This window comes from Erithacus rubecula, assembly GCF_903797595.1.
Source record: "Erithacus rubecula genome assembly, chromosome: 1".
NCBI lineage: Eukaryota > Metazoa > Chordata > Aves > Passeriformes > Muscicapidae > Erithacus > Erithacus rubecula.
The window spans coordinates 14,422,865-14,448,937 of NC_136658.1; the positions used below are offsets into that span (position 1 = coordinate 14,422,865).

The following is a 26,073-nucleotide window of genomic DNA, read 5'->3' on the forward strand; positions in this document are numbered from 1 at the left end:
GGTGAGTTTTTTTTCCAAATTTGATCTTACTGTTTTGACTACATTAGAACACTAAGAACTCAGTCTTGAGAATAATTTAATTTGCTGTTGCTGGGGTTTTCTCACTGCAACTGTAAAGTATGTAAAAGTATTGTAATTTCCCACCTACTCCCAGCATGAAAAGGACACAGAGCTGGTAATGGCACTGAAGCACCTCCCCTATGGAGACAGGATGAGGAAGTTGGGGCTGTTGAGCCTGGAGAAGAGAAGGTTGTGCAGAGACCTCACAGCACCTTGCAGTGTCTGAAGGGGCTACAGGGAAGCTGGGGAGGGACTCTGCCTCAGGAACTGCAGTGACAGGACAGCTCTTTTTTAGCTAAAAGAGGGGTAATTAACATTAGATATGCAGAGGAAACCCTTGGCTGTGTGGATTTGGGTTCTGGCACAGGCTGCCCAGAGAAGCTGTGGCTGCCCATTCCTGGAAGTATTTGAGGCCAGGCTGGACTGGCCTTGAGGCAACCTGGTCAAGTGAAAGGTGTCCCTGCCCATGGCAGGGTGGAACTGGATGATCTTTAGGTTCTTTCCTACCCAAACCATTCAATTTTAGATGTTTGATTTGATAAATAAGTTATAAAACTGCCATGAATCAGAATAGCTGCAAAATTTTACTTTAGAACCCTTTCAAATTTGATCTTTCTGCGTGTCAGAACTTCCATTAGTAAAAGCACTGTAGTTAGTGCTATCTCAAAATACTTCAAAAAACATGCAGATCAGCAGTACTATGGAAATTTCTGCTGTCTTCAGAAAAGGCTGCTCACTAGAATTGCAAAAATAATGAAGAAAAAACTGTTAAAATAAAAGGCATCTTTACAGAACATACTCCCAGAGGCACAGCTTTACTAAGAAGTCCAGTGCTGTGTAAAAAGCAATTCACATTTTATTTTAAATTTCCATAAACTGTACAAAAATGTTTCATTCTCACCAAAAAATAACAGCAATATTTTCAATCTTACTTCTAGACAAACAACAAACTCTTATTTTAATCTTTCCAGAGTGAGTTTACAAATAAACATACTATAAGATGCATGGGTTTGTGTCAGAGTCGGGGCAGAGCAAACAGATTTAAATGTTTGTGGAATAAATTTTAAGTTTTTAGTGTCTTTTAGGAATTTAAATACTGCCATGCCTGTTAAGCCTAAAGAAAAAAGTTTTGTGTCTGACACAAAGGAATGTAAACAGTCATCAAGAGATTAAAGAGGTTGACTCTTCCAACAAAACTGTAAAAGTACCCCTATATCACTGACATTCACTTGACACTGAGACCTGTCCACAGCACGGGCAGCGTGCAACAGCTGAATCCACTCTCCAAAATGCCACTCAAATACACATCAAAGACTTTCTTAAATGTTTGTTTTTTTAAAAAAAATTCCTAAGTAACAGAACTGAAATAGATTAAACCTTTTAATATTTTGAGTTTCTTTCTCATCCTAATTCATCAGTGAACATGTAACAGCCTCATCAGATCTACAATCACAATGTACTTTTTCCACAATGCAATAAAGTAAATGAGCACCTAGTTAAGCCAATCAGATGTAGAAAGCACCTCTGCCAAGAGCATGGGCTTGTGTCAGGCTTGATTTTGTTTGCCAAACCCATTTAGTGTGGACTAACACATAATTTAGGTCATTGACCACAGCTTGTTCAGTCCAAGGCCTAAAATGGAAACACAATTGCAGTGATTTTTTAAGATTTCACCGGTTTTTCTCCCCAGCTTTGAAACTTAATTAACAACAAGCTGTTTCAACAGATTGGTTAGAGCTTAAAAAGTTAGGCATCATCTGTTACTTCAGAATTGTTTGAAGGAACACAGTCCTGAAATTCCACTTTATCTGGATAGAGTTTAATATAAGTATCCACCATCAAATCTAAGTCATGTTTTATGTCAAAGTTAATGTTCAGCAAAGCAAGGTTGCTTGACCTTTGCCCTGTCAAGGTGTTTTTCAGGTACGCCTTCAAGCGCTTTCGTCCTATTCCGTATTTTTCATTCTCCACCTTCATCAATGGAAGCAAGCACAAGACTTTAAGCAATGCATAAACATTTGGGAAAAACTTTATGTCAGGTAAGTGAAGTGCTTCATAAATAGTAGCTGGAAGTTCAATATCTTTTCCTCTGTGCTTCCACTTGATTCTCCAACAGTGAAGCTCAGCAGAAAGTGTGTCTGGATTGGGCAAGTCATTTTTGAACATGTCAGCATGATGCTCCTCAGATGTATTGAATTTGAGCTGTCCCATGACTGAGGGCACTAATGATAAACATTTAAGAGCTTTTAAATGTTGTTCTGAGAAAATATCTTTCAATTCTTGAATAATATGCTCTAATGTTGGAACACTTAGGATCTCTTTGTAGTAATTTTCTGATGTCATATCGGGGTCAAAGTTCCCCTGTTGTGCCCTGCGAAACTTTCCTGGGAGTCTAATTTGTACATCCAGTTTTGTAGCCAAATTTGTGGCTTCCTCAAACCAAAATTCATGGTAAACTTCAATATTCTCCATCACTTCATTCAGAGAGTGCAATACTGCTGTTAAGCTGCCAGCTGCAAAGAACACATCTGATGTTTGTCCCTGGAGATTTTTTCCAAATGCTCTCGTAAAAGACAGAACATTTTTCATAATTACAATAGTGACAATGAAATCAAAATCTGTTAATGCACTTGAAAGTACAAATGCTCGACCAACGATGAAGTTGTTCCACCTGACAGACAAGTCACTGCTCACAGCATCCAAGCACATTACCAATGCTTGCAGGAGGTCCACTAAAACCTCGAAAGTATCATGCCTGCCTGTCCACTGAGAACGGCAGATCTTCTTCAATTCATTACCCTTCTCGTCATTGTCCTGAAAAAGAGTAGAAATTGCGTTGTCCAGTTCTACTAATAATTGTGGAGACTGATTAAAAAGACAGCAAACTTCTTCAATCGTTCCTAATGCAATGGAAACACCGACAACAGGAACAGATTTTGCCAGCCAAACATTTAAGGCACAGGAGGAACAGAGTGTATACACAGCTTGTGGATACTTTTCCAAGAGTCTTGTAGCCACAACTTTCATTTTAGAAGCAAATCCACTGGAGACAATGTAGGCTTGACCCCGACAGTACTCCATGTTTAGACCCCACTTTTCAGTAATGGTTGAGTGGAACTTAGCAGCTAAAATTTCAGGATCAGCCTCGTATGGTAAAAATCCTATGAATTCTTCTCTTAGATTGTGAGAATCATCAACAAACCTCACCAACACTGGCAAATGTTCCTCTCCTGCTATATCTACTACTTCATCAGTGACAATAGAAAAGAAGTGCGAGTCTCTTACTTCCCTCAGTGTCTCCTCTCTAACACAGTTTTCGCAGATCTCGAGCATTTGTTTCTGCTGAGTTTTTGAACAGTACTCAAGGTTGACTGCAGTCATCTCGAATCGTTTCCTCAGAACTTCATCACCACCATTTATTCTATATTCCAGCAGAGCCTGAAAGTTATCTGAAGCAAAAATACCTTCTGGAAGTTCATCAACATTATGGCCATCCAACGGAATATTTTGTTTACCCATTAGGATCAAAATTTCAAATAATGATTTAAGGTAATCTTTGTTTTCTCTTTCTTCCAGTGTCAAGGGGACAGCTTTTTCCTCTTGTTCTTCCCCTCCTTCCTCTGGGACAGTATTTTGTTCATTGTTTTCATTCAGTTCTTGAGTTGCCTGTTTCCGTTCAAAAGCTTCATCAACTACAAAATGAAAAATACTGTAAGTGTCAAAAATAAAACATAACATTCATTTGCCCTTACCTTTAAGTCCAGAGAATAATGTTTCCAGTTTAAAAGTGAATGAGTATTTTGGAAACAATTTAGACTGGCTGACTGAATCAAGAAGGAACTCAACTATCCTCCTGCTATATATAAATTAATAGTTATGAGTCCTGCATTACCGTGTCAGCCTCAGCAAATAAAGTTATTATCTCAATTATTTTGACCACTTACTCTTTTGCTGCTTCAATGTTCTTATTTCATCTTCACTCTTAAAAAAACAAACAAAAAGAACTTATATTGATGACACTGTCTAACACGTGACCTTAAAATATTAACACATCAAGATCAGATACAAACACTGTAGATGAGACCAGTAAATATTTGCCAAGAAGTGCTAGAAATTCTAAGCCCAGGAGATTTCTTGAGGTAGTTCACTACTGCCACAACATGTATCTACCAACTACATGAGAACAGTTGTATTAGGAGGTTCTTCAATATGTACAATTATTAGTAAATAGATTCCATTAGATAGATTCTATTGCAATTTGATAATGTACTGCCAGTAGACAGAACTCTCTATTTCAGTCAACAGATGCAACCAAAATCATAAAAAAGTATTTAGAAATTGTCTGTAATTTTTCAAATATAAACAGAGATCAGAAGTGTAATTCCTCTTAATTCTCAAGATACAACCAGAGACACTTTCTGCCTAAATGACACACAAGACACAATCCCACAGAAAAAAATTCTTGATCTTAGTTTTATCCATGAATCATTTTTTAAGATAAATTAGCTAAAAGAAGCATGTCTGAACTGATTCAGATTTCAGAAGTTAAATGGGTGAACTAAAGATCACAGTCAATATGTAGCAAGAATTTTGGGATACCATGCATCAGTTGTGTTCAGTCGGCATGGTAGTAACAAGGAAAAGAAAACCATACATTTGATTTGGATGAAAGAATCAGCTCTGGATCAATGCATTTAATTTTCCAGATTATTTTTCAAAGACTTCCATAGTAGATAAAATTTTTATCATGCATTTAACTCATAATCAACAAAAAAGGAATAGGCAGCATAGAAAATACAAACACTCGAGTGCTAAATACTTTTATTTTACTTTTTTATGAAAAAGTTTCACATAACTTACTTGCCTTTTTTTTCTTTTAATTATAAATCAATAATTTTACAGTAAAAACTTACCAGCTCTTTTATCCTTTTCCTATGTCTGCTGTGGGGATTGTTCAGGTGACTTGTAAGATCAAATATAGTTGGCACAGCATTATCCCTTAGAACTGTTCTGTATGGGCTCTGTAAGAAAACAGACATCTAGATGAGGGAATTCTTTGAGAAATTTCAGACAATGTGCCCTTTTGTTCCTCTCCTTTTCTTGTTCATATTATTATTCTAAAGCACTTTGACTTTTTGATGTTACCAAAGAGAAAGCTAAGCCATGCAATTCAAATTTCAAGGATATCAAGAGAACACTGAAAATAGGAAGACAGATACTACAGGAAACTCCAATCCAAATGCAAATATTTTTTTGTCCTCATTATCTTCATATCAAAGACCCTGGATCCAATAATTTTAATTTACTCCAATATTATGATTTTTTAAAAAATAAACATTCTGTATAAAGTAATTTATGCATCAGAAAGTAAACATTTTGTTACTATTGTGTTTTGGGTTTTATCACTTATGTCACAATTCTAGAAACATTTCATTGTGAAAATGTTCAGTCGCTTCTTTTTGTAGAATTATGAAGTCCACCAAACAAACACTACTGTGAAAGATCATACTGAGGGAAAATTTGTCTGTGAATAAAAAATAAATAAAAAAAAAAAAAGAAGAAAAGACTTCTAGATGATCATGTAAGTGCTCCCAGTTATTAAAAAAAAAAAAAAAATTAAGCAAAAGTTTGTATTTGGATATACTGTAAACCTGTGTTGCCTATACTGGCTAATTTCCACTAAGTACAGAATTGTAACTGATGGCATCTCTCACTAGATTAAAAAACATTTCAAACAAACCCAGTTGTATAGAGTTTAATTTCAGACTCAGAATTCCTTCCAATTTTCATCTATTTCTGGGATACTGGCTAATTAAAGACCTCATCATGTGTAGTACCACCAGGACTTCAGAGTTTGACCTGTACATTTTAATTATCCTTCATAACTAAAAGATTGGTCTTGCTTATGTACCAGAGTGAAATACAGCCCAGAAATTAAAACTTTATTGTATAAACTCCCAAGTCCACCCTTTAATACAGTTATACAAGCTGTTAAAATCATATTCTTGACAAAAATAATTCAAAGCTGTAACTTCATTAAAAGAATGCAGTGCTTTGATTTTAGCTGGATGAAAATGTAACAGGAAATAAAAGCTTGATAGATGTAAAGAGTATTTAAATCTTGTGGCAACAACAGAGTGCAATTAACCAAATCACACCATGCACACACTTCAGGAACAGGACATTACTAAGTTTAAACAATTAGAGACATGCAAACTTATACCAAATAAACTTACATAAAATTATAATCTCCAGTGAAACAAAAATGTGTGATAAGCACTGCAGTGAGGACCAGTTCAATAAACATATTAAACCTTCAGGAACACCATTTTTTCTCTCTCCTCTGACTGCTTATTGTCATCATCATTTTCAAGGGTTGTGAGCCTGTGTGGAGCCCTAGACAATGGCGTAATCCCAATTAAGACTAAGAAATTAATTTTCCTAGGGACAAGTTACCCAGGAGCTAAAAGATTAAAAGGTAGCCTTCTAGTGAAAAATGTCAGCCACATTTTGCAAAATGCAGTAAATAAATGCTTGTTTGTACTTACACTTCTGCATATCATAGAAGTCTCAAAATGTTTAGCACACAATCTGTAGTGTTTGTTGAGTTGATCTGGAGTTTTATCTTCTAAATCTGCCCTTCGACAGTTCTCTACCCATCTCTGACATCTGCATGTAAGGAGAAGAATTAGATAATCTTAGGACAAAACAAAATCCCTTACAATTTCAAACCACACTAAAAATTGGAGTACAAGTGAGTGCAAGTGACCTTGATGCAAGGCTCAGGAAAGTTCTTTAAAACTTCCTTTAGAACATCCCATCAAATCTTTGCAAAAACGACTTTTTCTGCTTTTGCTCACCACTCAATATCACCTCATCAAATTCAGGACTCTTTTCCTTTAATTTATATATTCTTGCCTGTTTCACACACACATACACAGAGCAAATTGTAGCACAATTGCTCATGAAACTTCGCTATTTATTCTATTTATTCTAAAGAATTCACTCTTAAAAAGGAAAATTAAAAACCAAAGAGATGTGCTTATAGTTTAAAGTCATAATATTTTCTAAGCAGTTTTTAAGATAGTTGTCTTCTCCACCTCCCTTCATAACACAGTGTTCTTATTTATTGTGGGCACTGGGGAGTTTAGAGTAGATTTATGAAAGTGGAATAATAACAATGGAAAGGCAATCATTCTACAGACAGTGCTTCCACGCCCAAAGAAATTTCTTCTTCATTGGCAATTGATTCATAGACAAAACATATTTCTGGAGGGCACAGAAAACACCAGATGAAGTTCTTACAAGATCTTCATACATGAAGATCCATTGGAGAATGGATCCACATGAATGGAAAATGACACACAGGCCACACAGGAATGAGAAAATTAGAGGTAAGAGCCTCTACAACCCTTGGTGCCCAAGTTGCTGAATTAACTTGCATTAGGAAGAGCAGCCTGGTGGGGATGTAATTAATGAGTGACTAATTCTAAATGTGCTTTTGGAGAGTGTCATATGTATACCCTACGGAAAGAACCATTGTTTTCTCACCACATAAAAAACTATGTATCTAATGGAACTGAAATATAAGTGCTGCAAGAAGCTACCAAGCTTACAAGAGAAATTGCTTTAGTACGCTGTGCACCTCATACCAAAGGCACCTGTGAAACAAAGAAATAATGAAACTGCTCAAACTTGTAGTCAGGTAGATGTTAAAGGGCCTGGAGTTTGGGAGCAGTGCTATGAGATAGCAAAATAATTGGAAATCACTCCCACCAAACTCTAGAGTGGTCATCAACAGGAATAGTGTCTGGCAGAGAATTATATTCAGGATCAGCCTCTTAGAAAATAAATGGTTGGAGACCATTTCAGACAAAATAATAAATGACAAATAAAACAAAATACAGCTACATGACATATGACCTGGGGATGAAGGATTAACGAAGGCATTTTCAAGTAAAATCCAAATAGGAAGTTAAATAGGAAGGCCCATATACTGCCACATACTATTTGCTGTAAGTTTTAGGTAAGGAAACTGGATACACCATTCTCACATGGTGAATGGTCAACTAGTTGATTGTGACTTTTTATTGGTAACCATTTCAGTGTTTGTGCACGTGAATCCATGTTTTACTCTACCCTTTGGTAATCCTGTTTTGTTCTATTTGTGCTTGGAATAATGCTGTACATAAGGGCAACAGTTACAGAATGGGTGCACAGACTGTAAGGATATAAAAGCCTGGGATTTCTTGGTTCAGGGTCAATTCCCAGAGGCATCAGCTCAAGCTGTTATCACATCATGATTAAAGTGAAAGGAATCAGACATCTAAGACTCTGCTACAGAAAACCCAAGGTCAAGACTGGAAAGGAAACTTGTCTGCCACCATGAGCATGGCATGTCCAGGGAGTCAAAGAGAACTGTTTCACCAGAGCCACCTGCCCTGGAGGGGCTTCGGCCACAGCAATTCAAGTCTTGGTTCATGCAAATGGGACTCCAAGTGTGGCTCCTGAACAGGAGGCAGGAAAGTTTCCTTGAGACCACTTAGGCATTGCTAATTAGCTTTTGAGAAGGTTTTCTTCAGTCACAAACTACATTTTCAGAGATCTGCTGACATCTCACAAAATTGAAATGGAATTTTATTGACATGCAGCTGGAGTACATATTACCTCAGTACTGGTCATCTGCAGTAGAACAACATCTATTTGTTTAAGAAGTATTTTGTTCTAAACACTCATATCTCAACTGTAACTCAACTCACCATGATGAACAGAGCCACAATCACAGACGAGAGTTAAACAAACATGTCTTACTGTGGGGTTCACTGCCTAGACTACATAAAACTATAAAATACACAACCTTATGAAGGTAACACAGGCTACTTACATAGTTTGATATGAAAAGGCTATATATCACTCATTAAATGCTGGAAGCTCTTCTCCAAAGGCTAATCTCTGGACCCTTTATCTTCTCAAATAGCCAAAATGAAAGAAGGTAGTCTTAACAGGTTAGCTCTCACTGACTTCCTAATACCTGAAAGATCAGACTTGGAATGTCTAACTGGAACTGCTTAGCACTGAACTGGGAAAACATTAAAGGCAATTACACAGCTATTATAGAAACACTGAAAGCAGTAAGGTAGTAGAAACAATTTAGCCAGCACTATCCATTTACCATTAATGATTTTTTAAAATCAAAGTTTATTCTAAGATATATTCTAACAACTTTATTTTCAGCTTTCCCACTGTAAGCCGCCAAGTGCAAACAACATTTTTGCACAAAGTACTTTGTTCACCATCCCAGTCTGACCTACAAAAATGAGAGCAAGCAGTGCATGGAACATATTGTAATTTCCATCTGCAGACTGCTGTAGACCAACCCACAAAATAAACCAACACCTTCAAGTCTGTAAAACCAAAAGGATGCATGGATTTATCAGTTTCTAAATGCTCCTGGTAAAATAGAATATATAATAAACTTTGGACAGAAATTTGTAAGATATTAAGGAAGAGAACTTCTCGAGGACTTAAAACATCTTTGTCACTGACTGTTTCCAAGAGCACAAAGATTCTATAAACAGTTTATATATAGCTTCTCCATTCTCTAGACAGAGGATTCTGTCGCTCTTGTGACACCCCCATCTGAAATACTGTGTACACTATGCCCCAATATAAAGAAAGACATGGAAATGTTGGGCTAAGTCCAGAGGAGACCACAAAGCTGGTAAGAGGACTGGAGCATCTCCCCTAAGAAGACAAGATGAGAAAGTAGTGGCTGTTGAGCCTGGAGAAGAGAAGGCTGTGTGGAGACCTCAGCACCTTGCAGTGTCTGAAGAGGCCTCACAGAGAACTCAAGAGAGGAACTCTGCATCAGGAACTGTAGTGACTGGACATGGGAGAATGGCTTCAGACTGTAAGAGGGGAAATTTAGGTTACATACATAGAGCACAGGTTGCCCAGAGAAGCTGAGGCTGCCCCATTCCTGGAAGTGTTCAAGGCCAGGCTGGATGGGGCTAGGAGCAAGGAAGCCAGTCCAATGGAAGGTGTACCTGCCCATGGCTTGGAACAAGATGAGCTTTAAGGTTCCTTCCAACCCAAACCATTCCTAGAGTTTATAAAATAGTTTTTAAAAAATAATATTTAAAATGCAATCATTTAGTCACACACCTTTAACTGCATCGCTGCACTGCTACCATGGAAAACACTAATTTAAAATGTCCTGCCATAAAAAAAACCTACAAACTCAAGAGAGTATTTTCTTCACAGTCAACTGTCACCTATTGATGACTTCTGTACAGCTTGATGTGGCTCACATTCTACAGCATGGAGCTCTTACAAATCAAGACTGAAGCTGAGACAGCACCGAATTTCTTCAATTCCACACAAAATGCAGACATTCCTTTTTGTGAGATCTTGAGGGTCTCATAGGACAGAAAGTAGAAAGAGACAACAGCAGGAGCAAATCATAAAAATGAAAGAATAAGAGTAGGTAAGCAACCACTTTGATTTCAGTTCTTATTAAAGCAAAAGCATGTGGAATGTGGATTCTACTACAATGCCTTACATGTACTAGGCATCAAGAAGAGGTCTGTATAGCCAAGCTTTACACCAAGGCATTGCATTCATCCAGGAGCACTTCATAACGTATCCAAAATCACAACTTCAGAGAGCAGTGACCACCTATATAAGTGTTTTGTATCTTCATTTGAAATCGCTTAAGAGGGTCTGTTTCCTTAGAAAATACTACATGTGCGTAATTCTCATAGGGTTTTTACTTTTTCAGAAATCAAGGAAGGAAGCAAGTAAATATCAGGTATAAATCATTAAAAAATTCACCCTTAACTATCTACTCTTAGAAAAGAGGTAACTGGTATTGCACTCTGCCTATGTGCCTTTCAGTATTGTGTGCATCATGTTAAACCAAGTGATTTTAATAGTGCTATTTTGATTTAAGGGTGAATCTTTACATGGGGGTTTCTATGTCTAAGTAGATTATTTATTTTTCATAGTATTTTCCACTGTCTCTGATGTACTTTTTGCTCTACTAGTACACCACCCTTGCTTTTCACCCATTGGGAATTTCTCCCATCACTTCTGCTGCTGCTCATGCTTTACCACCTTCCCAGCAATCCTGTGACAGGTCCTCTCTAGTCGCAGCAGTGTCCCATTTGCCACGCACACACCTCATGGCAGAACTGATAGACTGTCACTGCTAGAGCCGGTGCGGGCTCCCCACAGAGTGCAGGGCTCCCCTGCCTCAGCCCGTGGCTCCCTGCAGCCGCCCCACATCCCTCTCGGCCGCCCCGCACCGACTCTCACACAGCCCGCCCCGCTCCCTCCGGGCCCGGCGCCGCTCCCCGCTCCGTCCCCACCACTCCCCCGAGGGGCGGCGGCCGCAGCCGCTGCCGGCCCGGCGCAGGCGCAGCCGCCGCAGCCCGGAGGGTCCCGCGGCCCCGCCCCGCCGGCGCCAGAGCGAGCGCGGCCTCCGCAGGCAGCGGCGGCGCTGCGGGCGCCCGCCGGCCCCGCGGGTAAGGAGGCGCCGTGAGGGAGGCAGAGCGGGCGGAGGGAAGGAGGGAGCGGCCCCCCAGCACGGCGTGCGCTCGGGCAGGCGGCGCTGCGGCCGGAGGGGCCTGAGGGGGAGCCCGCCCCTCCCGAGATGGTCTCACCTGGCCGGATCCCGGGGGAAGCGGAAGAAGGCCAGGTCGGACTGGGTGCTCTTGCGGGTGCAGTTGGGCGCCGCGCAGAAGTTCGGCATGGTTCCCCCCGGCCGGCGCCGCTGTCCCTTTAAATCGGCGGGCCGGCGGGAGGGGGGCGGGGGGGAGGGTGCGTGTGTGGGGTGGAGGAGGAGGAGGCGGCGGCGGCCGGAGGGGAGATGGGGCGGGAAGCGGCTCCACAGTGCTGTGAGCGGCCGGGAGGATTCAGCGCCGCGCTCCGCCGGGCCGGGGCCGCCTCCTTCCCACACTGCACCGCGCGCGCCCGCCGCGGGCACGGCGCAGCGCTGCGCGTGCGCGCGGGGAGCGGGCGCGCGCATGCGCGGGGGGCGCGGTGTGTGTGTGTGTGTGAGTTCCGCAGTGTGCGTGTTGGGTACTGTGCGTTATGTTTATGCGGGTGACACCGCGTGTTTTCATTGCACCGTGCGCCTGTTAACCCGTGGGTGTGTGTGTTACGGCCTGTGTGTTCGTGTCACACCGTGTGTGTGATGCTCTCTGTGACGCCAAGTGTACATGCACACCTTACGGCATGTGTGTGTTACGCCGTGGCCACTAAAACCCAGTGTAGGAGTAGGATCGTAAGATATTTTTTGTACAGACAAGCACTTCTCCTGTCCAACTTACTCATGTAAGCCCTATCTTCCTGCTCTGTCCTGCCACATTATCCCCTTTTTTTTTCATTCATGTATTTGCAGCCCTACATCGTTTTATCATCTAACCCCTGGTCTCCAAGCACAGTGCCTCCAGTTCCCCCATTAACTCCACAACTGGTTTCCCCCCTCTCTTTGCTCACAGCTCCTGGTCACCAGCCACAGGTCTGCAGCTAGCCAGCCTCATTGCTACAGTTCTGATCATTTGTGGCTAAATTTCCCTTAGTTTCTCTGCCTCAGGAAACTCACAGATGGGGCTGCTCCCTATCTCTATATATGCTACACTGTGTCTGTTTTAAACCACTCATAGGTTGAACCTCGATGTTCTGACATTGTTCTCATGTCTTTGTTTGGCTCTAGGAGGATGTTGCTACTCTGCAGCCTGATGGATAATCCCACACAGAATCACTGAATCAATTAGGTGGGAAAAGACACTCTGCAATCATTGAGTCCAGCCTATGATCAGTCATAACCTTGTCAACTAGACCACAGCACATCCAGGCTTTCCTTAAACATCTCTAGGGACAGTGACAATACCACCTCCCTCAGCAGACCCTTCCAATATCTAACCACCCTTTCTGTGAAAAGAATTCCTCCTGATGTACAGCCTAAACCTTCCCTGGCACAGCTTAAGACTTTGTCTTCTCATCATTGGTTGCCTGGGAGAAGAAGCTGATCCCCACCTGACTAAAATCTCCTTTCAGGTAGTTTAAGAGGTAATGGTAAAGGCCACAAGCTTTTTAAGTAATGGAATAATTAGATAGAGGTTGTACTGCTCAGAAGCTGTTATTAGGTAAAAATAAAATAAAGCTTAGGAAAAAAAAACCCTCCCAAATATGTCATATTTAAAAGTAGGTAGAGCATGAAATCATAAATGCTGATGGCAAGTGATGATTGTTTCAGGTGTAATACTGCTGTAGTTTTAATAATTCAGCTGTGCTCCATCCTTTGTGTATCTTCACATAAAAAAATCTTCCTGTCCTAGAGATGTGCTGGGCTTTAGGAAGGATAAACCAAAGACACTAAATGGTCATTTTTTCAAAAGAATGCATAAAGGAAAAATAACAAAAAACCCCTACTTATTTGATTCCTTTTGAGCTTCAAATAGTTCAAGCTTGCTTTGTTTTGTATGAGCAGGATTAAAGCTGTCTTTTACATGAGGAAGTCTTGTCACCAAGTGTCCCTGACCAATTATAATAACATTGGTTTATTTGGTGTTAATTATTTGCCTGAATTCTACCTTGGGTATGTAGCTGAAGTAGTTTTGAGTAGTCATTTAAGTAAATGCTAAAGATAACTGTAGCTGCATTCCATTGGTTTGATTTTACTGGGGAGTCACCAACATTCATGGACAGAGAACTGTATAAATGAGTTAATCAGATAAGTAATATTTTTAAAAATAAACTCAGGTTAGATTTAGTCCAGATAGCTGCCATCTCCTCTGTGGTGCAGGTTGAATAAATGTTCATGCTGATACAAGAAAACACAAAAAAAAAGAGAGCAGGATCATTTTCAATTGTACTAATAGTATAGGAGCACAATTGCATAAAGTTAGAGTGAATTTTAAAGCTCTTAAAATCTGTTTTGGTAGGAAAAAATTACTTATTCTCACCTAATAAGAAAATTGTATGTTCTGCCCAATACTGAAAGACCTTTTCTCCTCCAAATTGCTTCACCAAACAGATGTACTGTCATGCTAAACTCCTTTTTGGGGCTCTGAGACCAGAGTCCCAGAATGTTACCATGGCAGTATTAAAATTAAATTAGCCATTGCACATATTTCTGAGCTGTTACTTCTGACCAAAGTTGATAATGATTGTATTATTTGAAGCACTATACAAGGATGTCATGGCTATTACCTTCCAGATGTGTGTATATTTGCACAGGAGCTATCCTAATGAAATGAAGGTAAGGACTTGTTTACAAAGTGGACTTAGTGTGGTCTGGATGGTGGTTTTTATGTTGAGACTTACTCTGAAGTGCTTTCTGTGTAGTGGAAAGAAAATGAAGTAAATAGTTTTCAAAACCCAGTAGCAATACTAGAAGCACTTTATTTAAAAATAAAGAGTAGTTTACATTACTACTTAGTGGGAAATTTCAAAAATTATCCTCTGTTGTAGTGTGCAGAAATCCCTGAAATAATTTTTCCTGCACAGTAGCCTCTGAAATGTACATATAAATTTTAAATAATCTTGATTATTGTCTTATTCACAGTATGTGTCCAAGTATGTCTATAGAAATATAACTGTATTAAATATATACTGTATTAATGTTGACCATACAATCTGATTATTGTATAATTTGTTCTGATAAATTATTCTTAAAGGAATTTTGTCTGTTTGCGTTGCTTTTTTCCCCATGTCTTCAAAGGTTAGCTGTATCTTAAATACAAGATTTTCCTTCACGGGTATAAAATAAATTTTTCTGTGTGCTTCTGGAAATGGACTTAGGATGCCTTAATTTTCTGGGAGTACTGTTAGTGTGACTGCTGGTTTCCTGCTATGAAAAATTTATATGCAAGAGAATATTTAAAGTCTGAAATGCTTCCATGATTTTTTTTTACTACTACATTTCTCTTCCAAGCCTTATAGCCTCATTGTTGGGATAACCTGAGTGTAAGACCTAAATGGGTATCAGGTTAATCTCACAGAGCTAGTTTTGTAGATTTGTATTTAGAAGTATCTATTCATAATAGCTGTATAAACCCCAAGGTGCTTCAGTCCAGGGTTCAGAGAATCACACAGATTCACAGAATCACTGGGTTGGAAGAGACCTTCAAGACTGAGTCCAAGCCATGCCCTAACACCTCAAAAAACCATGGCACCGAATGCCACATCCAATCTTCTGTTAAACACATCCAGGGATGGTGACTCCACCACCTTCCCAGGCAGACCATTCCGGTACTTTATCACTTTTGCCATAAAAAACTTTTTCTTTATATCCAGCCTATGTTTCACTTGCACAGCTTAAGGCTGTGTCCTCTTGTTCTGTCAGTGCTGCCTGGAGAAAGAGACCAATCCCCACCTGGCTACAGCCACCTTTCAGGAGCTGTAGAGAGTGATAAGGTCACCCCCGAGCCTCCTTTTCTATGGCTAAACACCCCCAGCTCCCTCAGTCATTCCTCACAGGGTTTGTGTTCCAAGCCCCTCACCAGCCTTGCTGCCTCCTCTGGACACATTTCAGCATCTCAACATCCTTCCTAAACTGAGGGGCCAGAACTGGACACAGCACTCAGGGTGTGGCCTCACCAGTGCTGAGTACAGGGCAAGAATGAGCTCCCTGCTCCTGCTGGCCACACTGTTCCTGATCCAGGCCAGGGGCCCCTGGCCACTTGGGCACACTGCTGGCTCATGCTCAGCCTGCAATCAAACCCGTGCTGGCTGGGTCTGATACCCTGCCCATCCTGTAAGTGCTGTGTGATGGCACTCAGTACAAACTGCTCCATTACCTTACCTGGTACTGAGGTCAGGCTGAGTGGCCTATGGTTACCAGGATCCTCCTTCCCACCTTTTTGTGAATGGGTGTCACATTGGCCAGCTTCCAATCACCTGGAACCTCCCCAGTGAGCCAGGATGTTGGTAAATGATGAAGAGTGGTTTCACAAGCTCATCTCCCAGCTCCCTCTTTGCCCTGGGATGCATCCCATCTGATCCCATTGATTTATGAACATCCACCCTGCCTGTTTCCTCCTGGATAACAGGGGGATCATTCTGCTCCCTGACACCATCTACCAGCCCAGCAGGACAGCTGTCCTGAGGACAAGTTGTCTTCACATTAAAGACTGAGGCAAAGAAAGTGTTAAGCACTTTTGCCTTCTCATCCGAAGTTACTAAGTTCCCTCCTGCATCCAGTGGAGAACAAAGGTTGATCTTACCCTTCCTTTTCCAATTAATATATTTGTAAAAATACTTTTATTTTCCTTTACAGAAGTTGCCAAATTAAGGTCGAACTGAGCTTTGGCCTCCCTAATTTTTTTTTCTACATGCCCTAGCAACCCCCTTAAATATTTCCTGAGAGACCTGACCCTCCTTCCAAAGCTGATACATCCTCTTTTTATTCCTGCATGCCTGGTGTTCTGAAGAACTGGGAAGCAAAGGTGGGGAATAACCAAGTGGTGTATGTCAGACCTTTGGGCACAGATGAATTCAGGCTGAGTAAGCAATGTTAGTGATCAACATGCAGCTTAATTCCCACCCTAAGTTACAGTAATGCAGCATCCCAGCTCCTTCCTTGAGGTTAGCTTTTTGTAAATTAAAGTTAACAATTACTGTGATGGTATTAAAAAGTTATCAGGCCAAATTTCCCTTGCATTTTCCCTATTTCACTGGGATCTTTTTATGGTTCTGATTCAAAGAATGGTGATTTTCATAGGTGTCCTATCAGATCTTCAATATGAGAAAACCCAGAGGGCAGTTGTGTTTCCAGCCCTGGACTTTGATGCGAGGATCTGCCCAAAAACCACGGGTTTGTGCACAGGCTGTCTGTATTCTTACCTGCTCTACGTCTTACTCTTACTCAGCTGTGTCTTCTGGCCTACAGCTACTTCCCTGGTGCAGAGGGAAGCAGCCATCTAAATTTCCAAGCAGCTGCTTTTAGTCTGGGCTTCTACCTGAGCTGCTGCAGTTTCTGAAGTTCCAGCCAGCACAAGATCACAGCCTCCCCACCCCGTGCTGTGCTGCAGGTACATGGTTACACCACCATGAAGGAGTTAGGAGTGACAGTCTGACTCCTCTTTTTCCTGTTTGCTTGCCCCTGCTCAGGGTTGTCTTTATTTATCTTCATAAACCTTGTTAATCCCCAGTGTTAACATCAACCTCTTAAAGCATGAGAACTTTGCCCAAAATTTCACTGAAAGCTGCATAGTGACAATAATGCTAGTTCCTGGTTTGCAAATGCAGAACCAGCTTGTTTTTCTGTCACTGTTGTCACCCTACAACAATACTGTAAGTTTAAACTTCTATTTGCAAGGTGTTCCAGGATCAATATAATTTCAAATACTTATATCTGGATTGTATAATCTTTAATATTCACTTCCTTCCTCAGTATTTATAGCATACCCAGCCTTGTAAAAATAAAAATCAGGAGCAAGTAATTTGTTGGTGAGTTGATTTGAACTTTGAAACAATAGACATTCTGTTGATGGGTAAAAAGTGTAACTTGAAAGAGAAAATGCAAGCTTCCCTAAAATACAATGTAATTCAGGTCCCAGTGTGACTGAATTCTGCCAGTTGCTGATGTGGGATATATGTTCTTTGAATGGCAGAAGCCTGTTAGAGATACCCAGCATTTGTAAAATACATATGTGGCTGTTAGGTTTTGTAAAACAAAAGCATTTGTTTAATAGAATATATATTACATACAATAGGGGGGGAAATGTCTATTGATTGGCAACACAAAACTATCTGTAGTGAAAGTAGTTGAAATATCTGTGAATTTAAATACAAATAGCCCTGAGTGACAATCTGTCTGACAAGGCTGTGTATAAAAGAAATATCTTTGTGAATTTAAATACAAATAGTCCTGAGTGACAATCTGTCTGACAAGGCTGTGTATAAAAAGCTCCTCTGCAGACTGCCAGCACCTAGACATTGTTGAGGATTCTGATTTTCTCTTAGCCAGGAGGAAAAATGTGATAAGAAAGTGTTTGAGGAGGAAGAGAGGTTTTAGCAGAGGTCTGAAGGCAGAAGATTGACATTAAAATAGAAATGCTTATGCCAGGAAAATGTACCAAGTCACTGAATAACCTATTAGGAGAAGTGGAAATTCCATTGGTTAAGCTACTTGGAAACAAACAAAAAAAAAGGCCAATAAATAATTCAACTTCTGTTAGAATCTAGGCTATTTCTGTCTTATGCAAGATATGGGAGATACTTCAAACTATCCTTAAATTCCCTAAAATTTGAAATTAATGTTGCATTCATCTTAGTATCAAAAGCATAGTGGATTGTTTACTTCATTCTCAATTGCTGGCAGACTGAAACAAATACATTTTTCCTCTTGATTTTCCAGTTATACTTTTAAAATTACTAGTATAAGTCTCTTGGAAGCTGGAAATTCACCATTTTTCTCATAAAAGCAGCAGCTGCAGTAGCTGTGCCTGGTTCCCATATAGCACTAAGCTGAAGCATGTCTTTTCCACCCATGAAAGGCTGTTCTGAAGAAAAGGGATTATTGCAGAGCCTGTATCAATCAGGTTGTAGTGATGTGAGGGGAGCTGCAGTTAATAACCCAGGGAAGAACTACATGGAGGCTGCTCCACTCATTTCCTATGAACTCCTAAAGAGCTGAGAAATGCAGCTTTGTCCTGGTGACCTGAGCTGCATACAAATCACCTCCCTGGGAAAATCATAGCTCTTCCCCAGGCCATCTCACTGCTGAGGCTTCCAAGCCTACTTCCTTCTCTCTTCCATTGTCTTTGAGGATAAAAATAAGTGTGGTGAGGCACAGGATATTCTGTTAGCACCCAGAAATTGTGGTTAATTAGACTATGTTATTGGTGAGATTCAGATTACTTAAGCCAATGGGGAATCTGAAATTGTTGGGTTGTAGAGAGCATAGCAAAAAGTAGTAGAGATTGATGGTCATTTATCTCCCTTTCTGGAAGAAGGAACAGATTTTGTTTAAATGCATATAATTGAGCAATTTCTTAAAAAGAATACTCAGCAGCATGCTTTTATAAAATTAATCATGGAATTCCAGAGTGGTTTTGGTTGGAAGAGACTTAAAAGATCCCCTGGTTACAGCCCCCTACCATGGGCAGGGACCCTTCCTCTTGACCAGGTTGCTACAAGCCCTGTCCAACTTGGTCTTGAACACTGCCAGGGATGGGGCAAACACAGCTGCTCTGGGCAACCTTTGCCAGAGCCTCACCACCCTGCATATAATGCCTAGCTGTTAAATCACACTGTCTGTCATTAGTTTTAAAAATGCTTTAAAAAGTGGGAAATAAAGGCACAAGAGAGATCACAACAGCTTGCAGAGTGTTGCTCATCAGGTCACCATCAGATTTGATCATTTGATATCTTAGCTCCCCTTGACTGACAAATTCATTATATAATCTTTTTTCCATCTTGTTTTTTTTTAGTCTATAACTGGAACACTGGATATTTTGGTCATCAGACTCAAAAGAAATGCTGTCAAGTCTCAGTCTCCTGGATTAGGCTAGGAGATCTGAGTTGACTGTGTGCAGTCATTCTGAGTTCAGACAAGCCTGGTTCAGTTTTACAGAAGGATCTGTGCTGTTCTTGGACTGGTTAAGGCTGTACAGCAGTGTCATGATTTCTGTGTGATGTGGATTTTGACTAGAGAAGACCCTCCTGACCAGATCTTGCTTGTCTTGGGGGCATCTGCTCATCTTGGGGGTAGTTCTGATGCATCTGCTTGGACAACCTTGGTTATTGATCAAAGCTGATCAACCACTGCAGAACTCTGGCCTTTTTATGCTTTTCAGGATTCATTATTTATGTGTTTTGGGCATTTTTTTTACTTTGTCCATGATATCTCAGCCCTTCTGTTTTTCTGGGTAATGGAGAATTGATTGTAACCTAGTCTGAAGTAAATGGCAACATCATGGCTTTAATTACCAGGAAAATTTGGATTTTGGACATTCTCATACACATCCAAGTCTGGGTCTTCATCCTTAATAGAAGTAAATATTCTTAGAAATCGTCTTAAGATGTCTGTAGAAATGCAGCAATCACAGCTTCAGACATTTCATACATACATACATAACTGTAATGTTCAGCATAATTGTTTTCAAGTACTTGAGATTTATACCACTGTGAAGAAGAATAGGAAACTGCAAGTGAGAAAAAATTCATCAGTGATAACAGGGAAGAAACATTTCTCTGTACAGGGAGATAGAAAAAACAGCCCTTGCAGATCTGCTGGAAATAGGTGTTATGATTCAGAGCACACCATCCATCCTCCTAGGCAAAGGTCCAGCACTCTGGCATTCTGAAAACAAAGTGTAGCACACGATTTTCTGGGAGAGAGCAGAACAAGGAGGCTCTGTTCATCTTCACCAACCTGCCTGGCCCTGAGCACCTGTGTCCAGAACACATCCAAGATGGGAAATGTGCTAAATGAGAGCCTGCAGCAAAAATGGAGCCTTGTGCCATAGAGAGCCAGGAGCAAGCCTCACCCTTGAGAGGAATGCTGGATTTGTCTTTACAAACAGGCTGTGGGTCTGCTGGTAGGTAAAACTATAAAAGAAACAGTGGGATGGATCCCACTGATTGCTGAATGGAAAAAGATATTTGCCTTTACAAACAAACTGCAGGCTTGCTGATAAATGAAATTGTATATTGATGTTGAAATGGAGAAAAATCATTAATTCCCTAAGAATTAAAAATTAAAGAAGTCATAGATTAGAGGGGAATCTCAGGTATCAGGCGTTCTGGGAAGTCTGTGCCTCTCAAGTACCTCAGCCAAGGGGGAAAGAGAGAGGGAAAATAGGATAAAAAGGAGCTGCATCCTCCAAAAATCTGAGACACCCCAGGGGAATGCCCCAAGGCCTCTCCCTTTGAATAAAGTAAAAGGACTCCTCTGTCTCCTTTTTGGGCATAAACCTCTGGTGTTTGTGGATGAATTTTCCTGACAATCTGAAAGGGCTTGGGTGTGATTTTCCAGCGATTTCCTTGCAGGCAGTCTTACAGATCAGATTCTTTCAGACTTTCTCGCTGCAACATGAGGCCACAACTGGATGCACTGCTTTTCGGCCGCACCCCAGAGACATTTTATTGACTATTTCTAACTTGATCCGAGGATTTTCAAATAGATAAAATGTACCGCTTTTCATGGAAACCTTCAGGACAACAAGTTATAATCGCTGTAATATCCAAACAGGGGCTAGGCCCGGGCTCTGGCACTGGCGCTCGCGGTGTTGGGGTGCAGGTGCTGCTGAGGGGGGCGCAGAGACACCCCGGAGCGGCTCTAGCTGCGGAATTTATTCCCTTATCGCTCCCTACAATATTTGCAATATTATTCCCTTAACATTACCTATTGTTCGCTACAGCCCCCCGCGCCCGTTTTAAGTTAGAAAATGCAAGTGACCAAATGGAGTCGGGGTGATGTTCTCTGCCAGATTTCGTTCCAGGAGTGATCAGCTGTAATTCCTATGAGTCCGGGCGTACGCGGCTGTGCTCAAACCGCGAAGCGCGCCCCAGCCCGGGCAGAGAACGCGCAATGCGTTTTGTCCCCTCCGGCTGCCCGTACCCGCCTGCCGAGCCATGGCGGGACGGTGGGCGCCGCTTCCCACGCATCGAGTAACGCCGAGAGAACTATTCTTCCCGGCATGCTCCTCGTCAATGCGCATGCGCAATGCTCACCCGAGCGCCCATCTTGGCATCCGCTGCTTTCAGTTCCTCACGATCGAAGGGAGGCAGAGACTACAATTCCCAGCGTACCTCGCGACGCCCGCGCATGCGTAGCGCGCCTGCCCGCCATCTTGGCCCAAGTAGACGCCGTCGCCGCCGCCACTAAACAAACCCGAGCGCGGCATTGGCGAACGGTGTGGGGGAGGGGGGCGCGGCCGCCGCGGAGCCTTCGATGTGCCGGGCACGGCCGGACAGGTGGGTCCTGCTCCCCGCCCTACCCGGGGCGCTCCGCCTCGGGGAGAGCGGCAGCTCCGTTTCCGGGACGGCGGAGACCCGCCGCCCCCTTACGGGCCCAGGGCAGCGCTGCCGCTCCGCCCGATGCGGGGAAGCGGCGGCAGCCGCCGCCCGCTCCCTCTCCCTCTTTCCCCGATCCCGGCCGGTCCCAGCGCCCAGGGCCCGGGCAGGGTGCGGGGAGTGCCGGGTGGCGGCTGCCTTCGGGCGCCCTTGGAGGAGACCCTCCCCCGCTCCAGCCCCCGCTGGAAGCTGCGGCGGCGCCAGGGCTTTTGTTCCCGGTGCCCACCCCTCCCCACCCCCACTGCCGTGCCGTTCCTGCCCGGGCCGTCGCCTCCGGCTGCTTTTTTCCCTTTATTATCCTGGTCGCATCGGGGGGATGCGCTCTCTCTCACCGGAATCTCGCTGCGTTGGGTGGAGGTGTTCCCGTGTTTGGTTTATTTTTTGGAGGTGGGGGGGGGGTTGGTGTTGGTATGTGGAGAGCAAATTTTCACACACGATGTTTTTGCCATCCTGTCATATAATATTGGCTGGCGCAAAACGCGTTCGCCGGGGGGGAAGGGGAGCGTGCGGTTCGCTGGAAGAATTCTTTTAATAGGTACTCTGCATAAAGAGAGGGAGGAGACTTGGGCATCAATTCGGAGAGCATTTCAGCGTGAAAAAAAAAAAGGCTTGAGAAGGAGATAAGAAACTCTGTAAAAAGGCTTGGGTGATGCATTTGAGCTGGAGAGTATAGGAAGTCCATGCCCTTGCGAAACTGCCGAATTCCTTCGTGCCACTACAGAGATTGCGGCGGGAATGGGAGCGAATGTGTCGGAGGAGTTGTGAGCAGGCTGAGAGGAGTTTACATCAATCGGCTTCGGAAATCAATAAATTATGGGCTTGAGCGTTTATATTCTTTTTCCAGTGAGGCTGAGCTCTGCGGGAGCACAGACAGGAGGGAAGGATGCCTGTGGTGTGGCCGACTCTCCTGGACCTCAGTAGGGATGAGTGCAAGAGGATCCTTCGCAAACTGGGTACAGTAAGATACAATTTGTGGGTCTGTATTTTGACCTTTTAAGATTTGCCTTCATGCTGCTTGCATGAAATATTTTAATATGTCTACAGGCAATTCACAAGTAATGTCTTGAATTTTCTGTGTGTTGTTGTTTTGACACCCCTGGCTTAAAGTTATGTTTGACTGACACTCTCAGCCCTAGTAAAACGAGAGTAGAGAAGTATTGTTTTGATTTGGTCGAATCTCTCTTGGATGTCTTAGCTGCCATGTTGCAGGGCTGGATTTTTCTGTCACTATTAACATGCAAAAACTCTTTGAAAGGAAAGCCTTTAGGTAGATTTTTTTTTCTTTTTGTTTTGTTGTGTTTTTTGGTTTCTCCCCCCCCACCCCCCCAGTTCTGTATTAGACACCTTTTTGTACCCCAGAAAAACATAGTGGAATCCTGGTTTAACTGGCACTGTAGGGATGAATTCAAGTATTGGAGTTATTATTGCGAAGACATAAAACAGGATTTAAAAACGTGCTATATGTGATTTGCAGTTACACAAGTTGTCAGAGAAGTGGGAAAACTATGACCTTGCTCAACTGCTATAAGCACAGGAGCCTTTTCATTGCTTCAAATGTAGCTCAGTATTTGAGGCCCCTGTCCCAGAGATAGACACTGGGAGATATTTCTGTGCTCTGTCTTTATAGATCTAAGTGTATGAGGAGAGATGCTTCTGGGTTTTGGAAAGTAATATATTTTTTGAGTTCTTATGGCTGAATTTGTGTAATTAAGGGTTTGGGGTTTTGCTGGTTAAATGATACTAGATGGGAAAAAAAAGCCTTAGATTTTTCAGAGTTTCTTCTGAGGACCATAATCTAGGAGATGATGTCAAGAAGAAAGTTGAGGTTCCCTCTGACTTCCTATGACTGTCAAGTGACAGCTTTTCTTGGACTGCTAAGAGATGGTGTGCTGTGTTTTTTAACTGTGCCAAGGTTCTCATACATTGTGGAGCCATCCACTTTATTTTTTGAGAGTTGAGAATTTATTTGCCCTCCCTTTGCCCTTTTTATTTCATTTCTTGGGAATATGGGATTTGTGTGCTGTTGAATCAGCAATGCAGACATTGCACACAACATTGCAACAAGCTGTACTATCTTTTAAGGTGACAGCCCTAAATCTTAAGCAAGGCTCAAAAAGAACAAAAACTAGGAAAAGTGCAGAGTGCCAAAAGCTTTTGACCAGATCTGTGCTACTGAGTTTCGTTAACATAGCTGTGCTGGCTGGAAGCATGGAAAAAAAAAACTTCCACCCGAGCTGACAGGCTGGCAGAACGTTTGCTGGTGCAGCTGAGCCAAACAGAGCTGCAGCTACACCTCCTTCAATGACATAACCTAGGCTGACAGGAAGGAAAAAAAAAATCAAAAAAGAATCATTTTTGTTTTGCTGGCATGAGCTGAGTCCCCACAAGGGGGCCCTGCGGCAGGGTAAGGCTGAGGCACTGCCTCTGGATTGGGAGGAGGCACACCACGGGACTGGGGGTGAAGGAGCACAGGCAGTGGGAGAATAGCTGTGTGGCAGTCACATTCAGCAGTAGCCATCTGCTTTAGAGGGTCCTGCTTTTTCAGCTCACAGCCCAACATCTGATTTGGCTGATGGTTCAGCAGTAGTGGGAGTACTCTGTAAGGAGTGAGGCAGGAATGGAGGTGAGGCTGAAACGTGCCTGGAGGTGTGCAGGACCTGGTGCTGGTCGTGGTTCATTACTGAACAAGGTGATGATGGTGGCACCTAACACTAGCAATGATGGTATTTGCTTGCCAAACCCATTTTATCTATTTCATGTGTTTTGTGTTGGAAAGAGAGCACACCAGTTAGTGACTGCTGCATAAACACAAAGGAGAGGAAGTTACAGCTGTTCTGTAATCCTTACTAGCTTCCAAAAGATCAGACTGTGCATTTTTACAGCTCTAGTGTAGAGGGTTTTTATTTATAATGCAGAAGAGGAAAAAAAATTGTGTCCTTGATAAATAATTATATGGTTGCATCTGAGAATTACTTTAAGTTGTTAACAGAGGAAAATCATTAGTATCATAAATATTGTAACATGATTGTCTAAATAAATGTTGATGTTAGTAAGAACCATTGCATTAATTAGTGAATGTTTTATAACTGAAGCTGTAAATGCTTCTGTAGGTCACTCAGCATCCTTGTGCAGGCTGCATAGTTAACCAAAATGACTCTGCTTTTTGTTTTGTCTGCTTAATTGGGACAGGAGAGCAGATTTTTTTTTTCAGCACAATTCCTTGATTTCATTTGTAAATTAGCTCTTTGGAATCCTAAACTGAAAGCTTTTCAGAATAGCAACAGTCTTCCTTTTTTTTTTCTTTTTTTTTTTTTTTTTTTTAGCGAACTTCAGCAATGTTAGGTTTTGGCCTGCACTTTTTGTTCTTGGTTTTGGTTAGCTGGGATCTGTTGTGGGGCAGTTTGGGTTGGCTGCTGAAATGGAGGTGTCAAATGAAAGGCACCTATGTAAGGATCAAAAGAATTTTTGTTTCTGGTTTCTCTAAACTGTGTGAAGCTGAGAATAGTAAGTCATTCTTTCCCAAATTAGCAGGCTTCATTATTTACAGTAGGAATATCTTCATTCTGTTTAGTAGGACAAAATTCAAAAATAGCAGTAGCCGTTTACAGTTCTGTTTTTTTTTAATGCTGATGGCATGACATCACAGTCACCTGGAATTCTACATTTCTGGTAAATCAGAGTTGCATTTTTATGAATTAGTCTTTGTGGTAGCTCTGTGTTTAAGAATAGCTGGATTGTTTATTTTGTGTTGAGCAGGTTTAATTCAGTGTGTTGCATTTCTTTTGGATTCAAGCAGTTGTACCATATCAAGTAAATAGGCATAAAAGATTATGATGATCATACTTAATAAACTGGAGGTGATGTTTTCCATGCTAATTAAGGAAAGGCATTAAAAAAAACCCTCAGTTGCTCTTTTGATAGTGTATTTATTTTTCCAAGCCAAGCTTTTCTATAAAACTCTTAATAATGATATGTGTTAAGAGA

General features: G+C 41.8%; 2 protein-coding genes and 1 long non-coding RNA gene across 19 annotated transcripts in view; 2 read left to right on the forward strand and 1 right to left on the reverse strand.

The window, feature by feature from the left end:
• Nucleotides 1–898: 898 nt before the first annotated feature.
• On the reverse strand, nt 899–12,010 carry THAP12 (THAP domain containing 12). The gene is made up of 5 exons (XM_079299162.1): nt 11,724–12,010; nt 6,609–6,729; nt 4,974–5,081; nt 4,005–4,041; nt 899–3,752 (listed from the first exon to the last, which is right to left on the reverse strand). The coding sequence occupies exons 1-5, from the start codon at nt 11,810–11,812 to the stop codon at nt 1,807–1,809; spliced, it is 2,301 nt and encodes a 766-aa protein (XP_079155288.1). The 5' UTR covers nt 11,813–12,010; the 3' UTR covers nt 899–1,806.
• Nucleotides 11,633–20,145, forward strand: LOC306799040. Its single transcript, XR_013773522.1, has 3 exons — nt 11,633–11,768; nt 12,800–13,122; nt 19,503–20,145. It is a non-coding gene; the product is annotated as an uncharacterized lncRNA (long non-coding RNA).
• A 1,650-nt stretch (nt 20,146–21,795) lies between these two features.
• EMSY (EMSY transcriptional repressor, BRCA2 interacting) overlaps nt 21,796–26,073 on the forward strand; it is a 41,106-nt gene continuing 36,828 nt past the window's right edge. For 15 of the 17 annotated variants that reach the window (XM_079298990.1, XM_079298993.1, XM_079299000.1 and 12 more), the window contains exons 1-2: nt 21,836–21,990; nt 22,934–23,042. In XM_079298990.1, coding sequence (XP_079155116.1) covers nt 22,973–23,042 — 70 coding nt within the window. In that variant the 5' untranslated portion in view covers nt 21,836–21,990; nt 22,934–22,972. Of the gene's footprint in view, nt 21,991–22,933; nt 23,043–26,073 lie in introns of all 17 variants that reach the window. The other 2 variants (XM_079299005.1, XM_079298992.1) reach the window with 1 other exon arrangement.